Genomic DNA, 16,099 nt, shown 5'->3' with positions numbered 1-16,099 from the left:
AAGGAGGAAGAGGAAAAGAGGAGGAGGAAGGGGGATAAAATTTTGAGAAAAAAGTAAAATAAATAAATAAAAAGGTATTTTCTAAAAGAAAAGTTTGTACTAAAGGAAAACGAGATGTTTGTTAATGTATTTTTTTACCACTTTGAAAAAACAAAAAACAAAAGGGAAAGAGTGCGAGGTGCAGACAGCTGACACAGCGTTTTCATCACTCATGTCATGTCACAACTGGGCTACCTCAGGAATCCACGAACCAGAAACAGCTGCATGATGAACACAGCCAAAACATCTGCACCATCATCATCATCATCCGTCCATCTACTGTATCTGTCGTTCTTTCTTTTCTTTCTTTTCGTTCTTTGCTTCTCCACTTCTGCTGAGGTGTGTGGCGACAGGTAGCTCAGACACTGGTGATTGTTTCTCTTCACTGCTGGTTTCAACGTCGCTGTGACCGTGGACGAAGACGACGTCCATCGAGCGGCTGCTTCTTCTGACTTCCTGTGAAAGTATTAAAGCTGCTGCTGCTGGATGATGAGTGTAAATAATAATAATAACACAGATGAATGATAGATTAAACAAAAAAAAAAAAACGTTTCAAGTGCAATTACTTCACCGTTACTGTTGTTATACCGCCTCCTTCCCCTCATGAGCAGGACCTTCTTCTGTTTTTGCAACGACATGTATTTCACGCCTTACTCAGAACAAACAGACAAACAGATAATAATAATTCCTCTTGTTTCTGCACAAGTTATCTCAATTTATTTTTTAATGTTTGTGTTGCTCTGACAGCTGCCAATATTAAGTGCCATGCAGTATTTAACTCATGAGTTTCAACAACAAATCATCCAAAGTGTTTCTTCTTTTTTTCTTCCTTTTGTTTTCTTTGCTTTTAATTTTCCAGAGAGCGAGAAAAGTGGAGAAAGTTTTCCCCCTCTGCGATTGTAACGAATCAAAAAGGTTTTAGCCTTACACTGGAAAAAAATTCACTTTTTAAAAAAAGGAAATAAATAAAGAAAAAGATGCATTTTGTCGGAGACGTGCGTCGACCTGCCTTCGTTCTGCCCAAAGACACAAAAACACACTCACTCGTTTTATTTTATTCTTCATTTTTTTATCGTATTATTATCTTTTATCCCTTTTATGATGTATTATTATGTTACACTGAGCTACTGATGATGTAATGATGATGTAACCCGCCATGTTTAACGTTACTGTCATTGTTCTTTTTGTTGTTTTTTTAAAAAAAAGTGTGTGACACTGGTTTGGAGAATGAATGGAGAAGAGAAAAAAAAGATAAAACAGCTTTTCTTTCTCTCCACTCGTCTCCTTTTTTATTTTATTTTTTTGGTTCCACCACCTCCTGTCTTCTTTCACCTGTGCCTATATCAGATGACATTGGAACAGGGGAATTCTGGGAAATTACATTATATTTTTTTGGTGCTATTCTTTTTTTTTTGTTGTGAAAAATAACCATGATGCTATCAATATGATGCCTGTATTTGGTGCCTTTTTTTTAGTAATAAAAAAAATTCTGAAACATGATTAACTGACTCGTTTCTTTTCTGTTCATCTACTATACACTCCTCTTTTCTTATTGTTTTTTTTTATATACCTACAGTATACAGGCATTTGCTAATGTTTTTAACGTGACATTTAGGGACAAATTCAGCCTGAAACTGACGATAATATTGAGTTTTATTTTTTTCTAAGTAGGATGGATTTTAATATTTAAATCTAAAAGGTTTAACCTCTTTAAGGTCTCCCCTAATACCATCAGTGGGTTTTGGAAGCAATATGAAATATGTCAAATAGAATTTAGTGTAAAAATGGACAATTTTTCCATGTGAAGTGTAAACTTTACACTTCACATGGACTTTTATCATTAAAATAATTTAAAAAAGAGTGTTAAAATGGACTGACTGACCAAAAATACGTTTTTAAAAAAGCAAAAGCTAAGTTCAAAAGAGTAGAAATGAGGGTAATTGCAAATTAAAAAAAGAAAAAGAAAGAAAAAACAATCTCAAACCAACATTAAAATTAATCAACATGATTGATGATTGAATGAGACATTTATTATGTTTGATTATATGAAGTGTGATTTATTTGCTCAAAGGGCGTTTTATTACAGTTTAAGTTCACGAGCCGCCCCTGAAGGCAGCAGCAGCGCGTGCGGAGTGGGCGTGGTCAGGTGACTGCTCAGGTAGGAGTTCAGTTTCCACACAGACGGAAGAAGAGAAGAAAAGAAGGAGAAGAAAGGAGGAGACGTGTCCCGGTCAGACTGAAGAAGCTCCAGGAGGATTTCTGAACGAACCTGCGAAGTTTTGTGGTTTTTGGGGATTTTGGTTTGACACAGGTGAGAGTTTCACTTCCGTTTCATCCTCACCTGAGAGAGAGAGAGAAAAAGAAAACCGGAGTGTAGCCTCAGTAAAACATGGAGCTGCTCACTGACTTCAGGTTTATCAGGTCTGGTTCTTTAAATGTCTTGTCACCGACTGAGACTGAGAGGTTGGTTTGATTAATCCACCAGAGCAGCTCAACGTTTGATGCTGTGTTTAAAATACATTCAACTTTTTAATGTTATTATAGGAAATCACACAAATCACTTCCTGTGAAATGCAAAAAACTAGAATAACACCAGACTGTGATGACAGTGAGTTACAACTGGACACAGTCAAGTCAAGTCACAATTTATTTACTTATAAAGCATATTTAAAACAACCTCAGTCGGCCAAAGTGCTGTACAGTTAATCATAAACACTATAACAAACAAACAAAAACAACACAAGGGATAATAGTCAATTTAAAACAAATTTAGATTTTTAAAAAATAATAAAAAGAAGAAAAAAAGAGAGAGAGAGAGCCAAGATTGCTTGCTTAGCTGGGAGTGAACACCAAGGAGAAAAGATAAGTTTTTAGGAGTGTTTTAAAATGCTCAACAAACTGTGCAGCTCTAACATGGAGCAGCTGGTTTGACGACCAAAGTGCCCTAGCAGTGGCGTGCAGCTGTAAAAGCTCTGATAAATAAGGTGGTGCTAGACCATTTATACATTTAAAAGTAAGCAATTAATAAAATTTTAAACTGAATCCTAAAATGAATAGGCAGCCAGTGCAAAGATGCAAGGACAGGAGTAATGTTTGTAGCTTTATTGACATTGTATTTAGTTACAGACAACAGTATAATGACATCGATTATTCACATCCCAGAGGCACAGAGACATTAAAGAGAGTTAAAGACTATTAAAAACAAACAGTAGAGCCGTTAGTAAAGGAAATAAACTGAAAGTGGTGATTCTTATACAGCGGCCTTTAGGTGCTCAGAAACACTGTGAAAAAATTAGCAAAGATGTGGAAGGAAATGTTGTGGGTTTTAGGGGGGGAAAACATCAGAATTCAGATTTTATTTTGAAAATTCAGAGTTTTATATTTGGATTAACCATCTGTCCAGTTAAAGCAGAAGTAAGCGATCCAGTCGTTTTGGCTAATGCTGCGTTCCAGGCAGGCTTTTGAAACCGTAAGTTACAGCTTCAAGTCATGACTTACGACTTTGTAGCGTTCCAGGCAACCCGCAACTCGTGTTTCTCCGACCTGTTGCCTGTGAAAGTCACTATAACGGCCACTCGTAACTTCCGACCCGTGAACTCGTACCAGATCGAACTGGTACCACTTCACGGTCGGAAAAACACGAGTTATGGGCTGCCCTGAACGCACCATAACGTCTTGTCAGCCGATGGAGTTAGCAGCCCCCGCCCTCGTCATGGATCTATTGGTCCTCGTCCCTACGTCACCACATTCAGGCGCATCCCTTGGCTGCACACACAGCCCTGCATGCCGTTCTCTCTCCTCATTGGATAAAAACTGTAGGATACGATAAATGTTTTCTCCTCGGCTCAGAGCAGAGCAGAGTGACTGACAGACCCGTGTTTCGGTCCAAACACTCTATGTAAGTGATTGCTGTCGGAAGATATAACTATTTAAGACTTATATTAACACAAAAATATCACTTACTTCTGCTTTAACAGTGTTATTTAAGTGTATTTTAAATAATCTAATTTAAGCGTTGCATATGATCGAAGTAGAAATTGCTATGGTGCATTATGTAAACTCTTTGTTGAAGTTTGTTTTTGTTTTCGCAGAATAAACTTTTGTTGTCGTCATGACGTCTTTATGGGTGAGACAAAGTTTTATGCTTTTATGTTGTTTTTAAAATGAAGTCGTCACACGTTTTAATGAACCCAAACTGACGATGAACATGTTGCAGGACGACCTGGAGGGTCTGGTGGATTCTCCCACTTCCTTCACGGCTAAAGTGAGTTTGATTCAGACATTTTTTTAATGCTGATTTCAGGCTTTTATTGTGAAATCCAGATAAAGATGTTGTCATGACTTGTTGTTGTTTCTGTTCCTCAGGCCGGCGGAGACAGAGGAACCATCAGGGCCAAGGCCGGCTTCGATGCAGCAGCAGATGTCGAGGCTCTGAAGGACGCCATTGAAGGAATCGGTATGAACACACACACACACACACACACACACACCCATCATTAGTTGCACAAGCTGTGACACACTCTTGATGCTGCTCCTTCTCCTTCTCCAGGCACCAAGGAGAAAGTCCTGATCGACGTCCTGACTCAGAGGAGCAGCGCCCAGAGGCAGCTCATCTGTGAAGCTTATCAGGAAGCCACAGGCAGAGTAAGACCAAAGACGGTTTATAAACCAAGACCACACACACACACACAGATCATGGTTGATTCTTTTGCCCCACCGTCACTGAAGCAAATTTTGAACTCATTTTTCACAAGCCACATCTCTTCTGAACATTTTGACACGAAAATGGCAATTTTCAGACGGACACATCAGGAGAAAATGAACTTTGTTCACGACCTGTCTCTGTCTCAACGACACACTCTCGCGAGATTTGGCACAGATCTCCTAGGCAACGTCAAACACACGGCCGCGAACTCCCGTGAAAATTATTTAAATAATTTTCGTCATGCTAAATATGACTGTTAGCAGTGTAAATATTTAATGTTATCATAAAAAAAATATAAATATCTCACTTTCATCTACCTACAAATTGTATAGGACAAATCGCCTTGTTGTTTACAACTAGCCTACTTCCGGGTAGAAAACCAGCATTCGAACTAGTGACGGACGATAGTTTCGCTATCTAATTTTTCATGTCACTATATCACCGTTTAGACTAATCTGATGTTTGTAAAGTCTATAAAACCAATGATTGGACAAACATTAAGTAATGTTTGTCCAATCATTGGTTTGTGCACACGTAAATAGTACTATTTACGTGTGCACATTTTTGTAATTAGTCATGGTTATCATAGATTAGCCGGGCTAACCGTTAGCTATCTGTTTAACTTCAATAACTCAGTGACTCAATAAACGGTCCATGAAAAAATATTTTCTCCAGTGGATATCTTAGTTCCTACAACATGACTGAGCTAACTGGAGTAGTTTCATGTCGTGTCCGACAACGGGAGGGTTTTAACAGCTGACGTCCTGGTGTTAGCTTAGCTACTGCCGTTAGCTTAGCTACCGCAGTTAGCTGTCCCTGTCAGCTGAGCTACTGATGCTTTTTAGACACCGTGTTCCCCCCAAACTGAATAAATACAAGACATAGCAACACAAAACACACACACAGAAATAGATGTTTCTTCAATCATTTCAGATTTGTCTAAAAGGTGATAGGGCGTGAAAAAATATGATATATAGCTAAACTCTCATTCAAATTACGTGCTGGTTTTCTACCCGGAAGTAGGTAGCCTAGGATGTAAACAACAAGGCGATTCGGTCTATAAATCCACACAAACGTTCACAGAACGAGGTGGGGTGACGGTTGGCCACGCCCATTTAGGAGACAGGAAGTGTAACCATTTCTATCATTGGAGCAGCCTCTCATGGGGTATCTTGGTAAATAGAGTATCTTTGGTAAGACCTGACCTCCACCGCCCAGACACACTAACATTACCACGCTGTCAGAGGACCCTGAACGCACCACCAGCAGCAGCGGCAGCAGTAGTAGTTATTTAGTGTTGAAACACCATCGTATGTGTGTTTCTTTGTGTGTGTGTTTGGACAGAGTGAGTCATCATGGTGTGTGTGTGTGTGTGTGTGTGAACCAACCCTGTGCACCAACAGGTTCTTTAAACACAGTCATTGTGAAATTGTGTGCGTGTGTGTGTGTGTGTGTTAGAGGAGGCAACACTCAGATTACACAGCAGCCAGATGTTTAAAGCCCCAGTATGTAACTTATTTGTCTTTTTATTAGCAAAAATCAAATACATCTTTCATAAATACATATTTCACTGAAGTCGAATCACAGCCGCATACAAATGAAAGCTTTTTCGTACCTTAGAATGAGTTGTTACAAGTCGTTACAAATACATAAGTGGGCGACGCACCGAACCGAGGCGGCCATGTTGCATCGCCATTTTTTACGTTGAGTGGCAGCGTGACCGTAGGTAACCACGGAAACTCAGCGGAGCTGTCGGCTCGGGGAGAAAGTTTTCCAGGTAGCGCCTGTTAAAACTGTCACCACTGTGTAGTGTGAGGAAGGACGGAGGCACTGGTGTTGCATTCAGGTGTAGTCAGGCAGACGGCCGTCGGCAAACCAACCGGATGTCATTTTACTCCACGAGAGAAAGACGGTAAAACGTGGGTCAGGTAAACAATACGACATCATCACCATGACAACATATTGTCACGCCTGTATTGTTTTGCCTCGTGCTGGCGGACCACTTGTTTACATGGACGCTTGTTTATCCTGTTACATGCAGCGTCTGTTGTCTGTCTGACGTCTGCCCGATTTCACGTGAATGCAACATCAAGAATACGTTCAGATATGCAACCGCACCGCTAGATGGGGGGAATTCCTACACATTATACCTTTAATACGGTGGCCCTGAGGTGCAAATCACAACAGCAAATCAGAAAACACGACACAAAAAGAGAAAACACAATGACAAACTACTAAACGCAGCAACAAAACAGAAAACATAACGGTGATTTGCCGTTGTGTTTAGTAATTTATTGTTATGTTTAGTAGGCTAATTTGTCTTTGTGTTTTCGGATTTGCTGTTGTGATTTGCACCTCAGGGCCACCGTAGTTTAATGTTTGATTTTCACATCAGAAAAATGAACGTGTTGTTTCTTTCATTTGACTGAAGCTCTCGTGCAGCTTTTAAAATGACAAATACCTATCAGTGTGTGTGTAGGTGTCTAGGTGTGTGTATTTGCATAGGTGTGGTCCTGTGTGTGTGTGTGTGTGTGTGTGTGTGCTCTGTGAACTGATGGGCTGTGTGTGTGTGTGTGCTCTGTGAACTGATGGGCTGTGTGTGTGTGTTTGGCGTTTCCAGACTCTAGTGGACGACCTGAAAGGCGACACAGACGGCGACATGCAGGACGTGATGGTGGCGCTGGTCACTCCGCCTGCAGCCTACGACTGTCATGAAGTGATGAAGGCCATGAAGGTCAGACCATCATCATCATCACCACCTTCTTCTTCTTTGTCTCTGGGATGTTTGGTTTATTTAATGACTTAACAAATGAGTTCAAACTGAAAGAACAAAGATTTACATGTGGTCAGTTCAGAGTCTCATCATCCTGACTTTGAACCAGAACTACTTTGTAGGAGAAGCTTTTAATTGTACCTTGAACATTTATTTTTTAATGGTAAGTTTAACTGTGTGTGAAGAAGAATCTCTTTATAAACTAAATGTATTTAAACACTAACCTCCCCCAGTCCTCTTCAGTTTGTCTCTGCATCAGTGTCAGGTTAATTTAAGGTCTTTATTTAATCAGCCGGACACTTGGTACTGTGATATTTCCTGCAATCTGCATCTACTTTTTTTCATAATATCAAAGAAAATGTACATCAACTCTTCCAAAGAAAATAGTAAAACATAGACAGAAACAATTCAAAGAGAGCATGTACTTAGAAATATGATGTTTCTCATTTTTTATTTGTGTCTTTATGCTGTTTTCAATGAAATACCGAGTTTAAATATTATATTTGTTATGTATCACATTCCATTTCTATGTTTTTCTTAAATTCTGTTTCTTTTTGTCAGTGGGGGTTGTTTCTTTCTTTCTTTCTTTCTTTCTTTCTTTCTTTCTTTCTTTCTTTCTTTCTTTCTTTTTCTTTCTTTCTTTCTTTCTTTCTTTCTTTCTTCTTCATCTAAATACAGTTTAGAAACTTTGTTCCTCAACTCTTTTGTTGTTGTTCTTCGTTGTGTAGGGAGTTGGGACTCATGACAGCGCCTTGATTGAAATCTTCGCCTCCAGAACCAACGAACAGATCAAAGCTCTGCGTGAAGTCTACCTGCAAGGTGACGACAGTCTTTTAATCAGTGTTGTTCCAGTTCCAGAATAAATGTCTGCACCTCATCTTATAGCCATTCATCCAAAGCTTTAGATATTTAACACATTTTATTGTGAACTTGTTTTGTTTTGTGATTTTCTTCCCTCCAACAGAAACGGAGACTCAGGTGACTCTGCAGCTGAAGGACGAACTCTCTGGAGACTACGCCACAGCTCTGCTGCTCCTGGCCGAGGTTTGTCCTCAGAGCAGCCGACACTGCATCCACACTGATTAAAATGAAAAAAAAAGTGAAATAAACAGTACTGTGCAAAAGTTTGAGGCACTGCAGATGTTTAGATTCTTCTCCACCATCCGAGACTATCCCACATATATTCTGCAGTTTGACAACGAACCAAAACTTACAGCCAGTGTCAAAAATAACTATTTTAATCGACAAGAAGTAGACCGAGTCCTGCAACAGATAATATAGCCAGACAGACTATTCATGAAAGCATCTTCACTTTACTTAAAGTAAACCTAAAACTTCTGTCAGTTTTGAAAGATGAAGTTTTATTTCTTTGTTTTTGTAGGATTCAGGTCACATTTGCATCAATATATTTAGTTATTTTCCCTTTGTTTAAATCTTTTCCTTCCAAAGGAACGGAGAAAAATGTATCGATATACAGTATATCAAAAAATTACGTTTATATGCAAATTATTAAGTTATTAAGCCTTGAAAAAAGTCGGTTAAGGTCAGTAGGTTAAGGTTTGTTTCTGTTTGCAGGGCGAGAGGGACGAGAGCTCCACCGCGGACGTAGAGAAGGCAAAAGAAGATGCCCAGGTGCAGTTTTATGTGATGTGATGCATGCTGGGAAAATGTCTCTCTTTGTGTTGCATAAAATCTTGAAGAATTTAATTTTGTTGTTGTTTTTTTTTCCACTCAGACGCTGTACGATGCTGGAGAGAACAAGTGGGGAACTGATGAGTCTAAATTCATCGACATCCTGTGTCAGAGCAGCATCACTCAGCTCAGACAGAGTACGGACGCCACATTTAAACTTTTCTGTTTATTCTAGATGAGAATAAAACTGTGTTTTATATTATAAATAATGTCCAGGTTTCAATAAGTGAAGATGTAAAGTGAGATTTTCCTTCCAGCTCTGGTCGAGTACAAGAACATCAGTGGGAAAACGCTGCAGCAGAGCATCGAGGGCGAGATGTCAGGAGAGCTGGAGGAGCTGCTGGTCGCCATAGGTGAGATTAAAGTTTTATCTAAGAAATGTTTTTGCACATTTTCAAATCTTTTCTTCATCTCTGTAGAAATATTTTTGTTGTTGTGGTTTACAACTTTTTTTTTCTTTCTTATTTCTCCAGTGAAATGTGTGAAGAGCGTCCCGGCCTACCTCGCAGAACGTCTGCATGAGAGCATGAAGGTGAAAAATTGAGTTTTTTATTTTTATGTTTCAGTTTAAGATCAAAGTTAAAAAATAAAATAAAAAATAAAAATTCTAACATCCAGATCAAAGAAACACACGTCTGTGTGAGTAAAGAGAAAGAACAGAACTACAGACTGTAGATCATATGACCTCAGCCAACACTAGATAATATCAAATATCACAACGTTTTCTGTTATTTACAATACATTACATAATATGTTCCATAATGTAATATTCATTTCATATTCTATAATATTTTATATTTGTCTTATTGCTACAACTGCTGTTCAGTTCATAATACTTTATTATTGCTACAAGTGCTGTTCAGTTGAAGCATACCTAAAATATGAAATACAATAATAAAGTTATATATTATTACGGTTAATAATATGGTGTAGTATTATTAGAAGATGGATAGTAAATACACTTATGTATTGTTTAATATGTATATATAAAGTACAATAATATAGTTGAATTTTTGAATTTGTCAAACTATCTCAAACTAAATATAATGCTGTAATTATATGTTATTGTAGAAAATGCATTATAAATGTTATTTGTTGTTATAAATGTCGTTTAAGGGGCGGTGTTTAGCTCAGTTGGTAGAGCACCCGCCCCATGTGTTGAGGCTATAGTCCTCAGTGCAGGCGGCCCCGGTTCGAATCCCGCGCCGAGCGGTCCTGTCCTGCGTGTCATTCCCCCCTCTCTGCCTCCCATTTCCTGTCTCTCTCTGAACTGTCCTGTCCATTCAAGGCCAAAAAAGCCTCAAAAATATACTTACAAAAGAAATAAAAAAATGTTGTTTAAAAACACATGCAAAACTTAAAAGCCAAAAATGTAATAATGTATAAAACATAAACATAAGTTTGTTTGTTGTTCAGGGCGGGGGAACAGACGAGTCGACTCTGAACCGGATCATGGTGAGTCGCTCTGAGATCGACCTGCTGGACATCAGGAGGGAGTTCAAGAAGCTCTACGAGCGCTCGCTGCTCTCGGCCATCGAGGTGAGGAGGAGGAGGAGGAGGAGGAGGAGGATGAGGAGGAGGAGGGATGAGGGGGAGGAGGAGGAAGAGGAGAGAGGAGGAGGAGGAAGGAAGAGGAAAGAGGAAGAGGATGAGGAGGAAGGAAGAAGAGGAGGAGGAGGAAGGAGGAGAAGGAGGAGGAGGAAGGAAGAGAAGGAGGAGGAGGAGGAGGAGGAAGGAAGAGAAGGAGGAGGAGGAAGAGGAGGGAGGAGGAAGGAAGAGAAGGAGGACGAGGAAGAAGAAGAAGAAGGAGGAGGGAGAGGAGGGGGAAGAGGAGGAAGGAGAATGATGAAGAAGAGGAGGAGGAGGAGGAAGGAGGATGATGAAGAGGAGGATGAAGGAAGAGAAGGAGGAGGGGGAGGAGGAAGGAGGATGAGGAGGATAAGGAGGAGGAGGAGGAAGGATGATGAGGAAGAGGAGGGAGGAGGAAGAGGAGGAAGGATGATGAGGAAGAGGAGGGAGGAGGAGGAGGAAGGATGGTGAGGAAGAGGAGGAGGAGGAGGAGGAGGAATAGAATAGAATAAACTTTATTGTCCCACAGGGGAAATTTGTTGTGGACTCAAGTGCATGGTAAAAGCTGCCTTAATATACATAAAATACATAAATGACAGTTTGAGATACAAGGAGAAGGAGGAGGAAGAGGAGGAAGGAGGATGAGGAGGAAGGAAGACGAGGAGGAGGAAGGAGGAAGGAGAAAGGATGAGGAAGAGGATGAGGTGGAGGAGGAGGAGGAAGAGGAGGAGGAAGAGCTCATACTATGAAGTCATAAACACATTCAGTCTGCTCTCTCTCACTATGACTCCAGTGTTATTTGATCAGAGGGTTTTAACTGGAGTCTGTTCTCTGTGAGTTTCCTCTGATCGTCTCTCTGACCTAAATGAAGCTGGATTAGAAACAGCTCCACGTCTGATGTCTGACGTGTGTGAAGCTGAATCTGTCTGAATAATGCAGGAGGCAGCAGCAGCGGGTCCTCGGAGACGCAGCTAGAGACAAAGTGACTAATCTGCAGCGCTGTGAAGTACAGAGGAACTCGAACGTCTCTTCATTTGACACCAGAAACAACTTTTCTTGTGAACTCTGATTAAAGGATGTGAGAGCAGCAGCAGACTCCTGTAAACAGCGGGACGTCTGCTCTGCTCTTTATTTAGCTCCTTGTTCTTGTTGCTCAGGTGATTCTTCTTCAGTCTGGATCAAAGTCCTCAGAGAAAGACAAGAACTGCAACTTCCTGTTGTAGCTCCTGGAAGCAAAGGAAAAAAGACAGATTTAATCACACAAACATCAAAAAAAGCTTCAGTAGCGATGAATGAAAGACAGATTAGAGTGTCTTGTTTTCTTTGCTGTGTGCACATGTGATTTAACCCTCCTGGTTGCCTCCTGGGTCAAGGAAGGAAGGAAGGAAGGAAGGAAGGAAGGAAGGAAGAAAGGACAAAGGGAAAGATGAGAAGAAAGAAGGAAGGGAAAAAGGAAGGAAAGATAGATGGAGGGAGGGAGGGAACAGATTGGGTCAGTTGGGTCAAAAAGGAAGGAAGAAGTAAGGACGGACGGAAGGATGGAAGGATGGAAGGGAGGGAGGGAAAAATGAAGGAAAGAAAGATGGAGGGAGGGAACAAATCAGGTCAATTGGAGCCAGAAGGACAACAGGAGGGTTAAATTAGAGGAAATTTAACGAGGAGACCCAGTCATATCTTAGTTAGCCTAGCTTACAAAGTTGTGCTTTAGTAATCGACTACAATGCACTTAAGGTTTTGGTAGCAAACCAGCCTGTGGCAGCTGTAAACAAAGATAATAAGACTTGTCATATAAGATATAATAAGACTTGATTTGTATAGTTCTTTTTAATACAAGTTTGCATGAGTCAATACAAAACATGCGGGGGAAAAAAGTAAAGTAAAACATAAAAGGAATTAAAAAGACGTCACACAATCAAAAGTTTAATTAAGTGAGATGAAACAGTCAAAGATACATCACAGAGTGACAGTTACAGGAGAATATGGTGATAAAGAAAGAGGAATTGGCGACAATAAAACGACAGATCGATAGAGAGTCTTGTAGAATGAATTTATTGAGGTGTGAGAACTTTATTTTGTCTAATGTTTAGAAAATATGTCAGATTTCTCAGCTCCAAAGAAGGAACAGGGTGATTTGTAATCCATCAGCATCCTCCTACACGCCAAAAGGAAATGAATTCAGAAAGCCAATACATTTTTAAATTTACTCTTAAAAGTTCAATCTTTGTCAATCTGAACACCAAAGTAAAGACATCAGGCTGAAGTTTCATGAAAGGCTGGACCTGAACATCCTCTATCAGGTTATTTTTTGTCTGACCTGAGACTACAAAAGTGTCTGTTTTTAATGTGAGGACGGAGAAAAACAAAAGAAAAGTATACGGAAACACAAACAGGTTGAAGTTGACCTCCTTCAACTCTGCTGCTGATTGACTCCAAGTGTTTCTCCTCCTGCAGTCGGAGCTGTCTGGTGACCACGGCGACTGTGTGAAGGCCATCTGTGGAGGAGACGACTGAGCCTTCTCCTCCTCCTCCTCCTCCTCCGACCTTCGACCTCCTGTCTTCACTCCCTGTGCTTCATCTTCAAACCTCGTAGATTACAACAACTTCATTTTATACTTGAGAAAACAGCCAGAACTACTTACTGTACTGGCAGTTGCCGTAGCGATTATCAGATTAGTTCACAAAGGAGACGATGAGTCGCTATCGATTTGTTTCCACTTCAGTTTTTCCTCATTTTAGCATTTCACCGTCCACTTCCTCTCACTCCTGTGAAAACATAGACACAAAAACTGTGAATTTGAATTTTTTGTTTTCATCAACAGTTCTTTATGCATTCATTTTACATTATCAGTGCAAAACAGAGAATCATACACAAAACTAACAAGAACATCAGAGACACTTAGTCTTCACATCTATTGTATATTTAAATCTATTTAACTGTTAAAAATCTGATGTCAGTTAAATTATTATATTATTAAAATATTCAACAATGTATGGAATGCAAATGATGTCCGTTTTATTACTTTAACTGAGTGATAAAACTAGTGCAGCATTATAGAAGAAACATTAACTGTCAGAATCAGTTTGCTTCTTCACGTTTTCTGACATGAAAGAAAAGTTTTAGGATTATTAACTTTTAATATGTTTTGTTAAAATTGTAATTCTTTAAATGTATCAATTATTTCCCAGAGGATGGAGGCTGTTTCATCCCCGATACTGTTAATCTGAATCTTTTTTGGCAGTGTAGTGAACAGAAACTTGAAATATGAAACACCATGAAACAACACATAAATAAAGAGAATAAAGCTTCCAAATGAATAATTGATATTTTTAGAGGATTTAAAAGAAGATTTTCTCTTAATTAACCCACATTCAATAATCAAACTCAGTCAGTTTTTTCACATTTAACTACCATTTAATTGTAAGACTACTGATCCATGCAACAAAGCTTCACTTAATTAGTAATGACTAATTTAGATGCAACAAATAAAATTATCACAGAGGACTCAGGCTGTTGTCAACTATAATGTGATGAATCATATTCTCTCTGTTTCTTTGCTGTTTATTCTCTCTCTTATTATAAGTTTAACAATAATGAAATAATAATAATAAAAACCCCTTATGAATCACTGCTGGTGATAATGTTTTTCACATCCTCATGGTCGTTCCTCTCAGTGAGCAGCAGGGGGCGTCACAGACTCAGCAGCAGGTCTCAGTGTTGTAGACGCTGCAGCTGTCTGAAGACCTCGGGGGCTTTAAGAGGCTTACAGAGGCCGTATGTGGGGAACATCTGAACCGTGGAGATCAGTCAAACCAGTTTTTTTTACTGACTTGATGGAAATTCCTGCTGATCAGGTGGAAAACAGAGACTTTGTCCTTAAACGAGTGGTTTCACTGACACCAAGAGGGGGAAATGCATATACGACTAAAACTGAAACATTCAGTCAGTCCACAGAGAGTTGGGAAGAAACTACTTTGTTATTTGATTACATATTTTGTAATTTTCTGGCACAAATACTGAAAAACAAAAATCATCAGTTACAGAATCTTTTTTTCTCTGTTTTACACACAGCACAAAAACCAAGACAAACACACACAATTTAGTCTAAACTGTTCACAGATCCTGCTTTTGATGAAACAGTAAACCAATTAAATACATTTTCATATTTATACATAGGCCTACCTGTAGGCCTACTGTATTAGATAAGCATTTTTACTATAAACCATTCATTTACTGTCAAATATGTCCTAACAGTTTTATTTATCATTGCCAATTTCACTTATATAATAAGCGATAATTCCAATAACTCAAATATATTATATAAAACATGTATAATATAATCTAGAATATGATATCAAATAACCCTCTCCAAACTGCTGCACAACAGAACCACAGATGCCATTCATTTATAAGAATTAAATCAATTTCTAAGATATTTACTAAATTAATCAGTTAGAAAAACAGTAAACTCTCCCCAAAATACAAAAAAAATAGCATTTTCATTTATATATATACGTATATTTATTCAATATTTTATTTAATTTGTCCTATAAAACTTTTTCCTATTTAATTTCTCTTATTAAGCTTGTTTTCTATAGTAAATCACAAACTGACAGACTTTGGCTAATTAGATGAATAAAAAAGTATTCAATAGAAAAAGTACACAGACAGGACACACCATGAGGTTAGAGCTGTGGTTTCCTGACAAGATGCAACCAAAATGATCTGTTATAAGAATAAAATATTGATCGTTCTTGACCTTGGTGTTGTTCTTTCTTATCTGAACAAAACAACGAGTGAAGGACGACACTAAAACACGTTCAAATCAATCATCTAAAACAGCTGAGGGGAGAAAATCAATGCGTCTCGTTGGCAGCAGCCGCCCTCGGCCTCGAGCAAATCTGGAGATAAAAACCCTGAAGTGAAACGGTTGAGTCACAATGACGACACGTGGTGTTTCTCCTTTCTCCTCTCCGTTTCACTTTTAAATTGTTTCCTCTTGTTTCTGATCTGCAATAAAAACTCATCGACAACAGTTTGAATCCCACTGAAAAGTTCCCACACAGCTTCTTCTTGCTTCATCTGAGGTTTTTATTTGTGACTGACAACTGTGACATCTGCTCTGAGAACTGAAGCACAACAACGATCTGGTTCTGGTTCTGTAGAGTGGGAACATGTGTAGAGAGCAAATCTTTAACAAATTAAATTCAGATGATGAACTTTCACTCGGAGCGATGACATTCAGATATTTCCCTCCAACGCCGACGGAGGGAAATATCAACAAGCAACAAGAGAGCACGCAGATGTCAGAGAGTGGACATTT

The 16,099-nt window shown here is 39.1% G+C and overlaps 1 protein-coding gene across 1 annotated transcript; it reads left to right on the top strand.

Annotated features, from left to right (window-relative positions):
- Positions 1-4,041: 4,041 nt before the first annotated feature.
- Positions 4,042-14,162, top strand: anxa3a (annexin A3a). The gene is made up of 13 exons (XM_085788092.1): positions 4,042-4,165; positions 4,256-4,303; positions 4,405-4,495; positions 4,589-4,683; positions 7,365-7,478; positions 8,246-8,336; positions 8,482-8,561; positions 9,093-9,149; positions 9,253-9,346; positions 9,467-9,562; positions 9,683-9,741; positions 10,626-10,748; positions 13,230-14,162. The coding sequence occupies exons 1-13, from the start codon at positions 4,151-4,153 to the stop codon at positions 13,287-13,289; spliced, it is 1,023 nt and encodes a 340-aa protein (XP_085644218.1). The 5' UTR covers positions 4,042-4,150; the 3' UTR covers positions 13,290-14,162.
- Positions 14,163-16,099: the final 1,937 nt, after the last annotated feature.

This window comes from Trachurus japonicus, chromosome 9, assembly GCF_045865225.1.
Source record: "Trachurus japonicus isolate A0001 chromosome 9, Traja_1.0".
Classification (NCBI taxonomy): domain Eukaryota; kingdom Metazoa; phylum Chordata; class Actinopteri; order Carangiformes; family Carangidae; genus Trachurus; species Trachurus japonicus.
Note: the sequence above shows the minus strand (reverse complement) of the source record. Positions and strands in the feature narration are given on the sequence as shown.

Bases quoted from the DNA above. Each gene is read 5' to 3' on its own strand.
- anxa3a (XM_085788092.1), top strand. The intron at 4,684-7,364 runs GTAAGACCAAAG...TGGCGTTTCCAG, and splicing joins ATCAGGAAGCCACAGGCAGA to ACTCTAGTGGACGACCTGAA. The intron at 8,562-9,092 runs GTTTGTCCTCAG...TTCTGTTTGCAG, and splicing joins CTCTGCTGCTCCTGGCCGAG to GGCGAGAGGGACGAGAGCTC.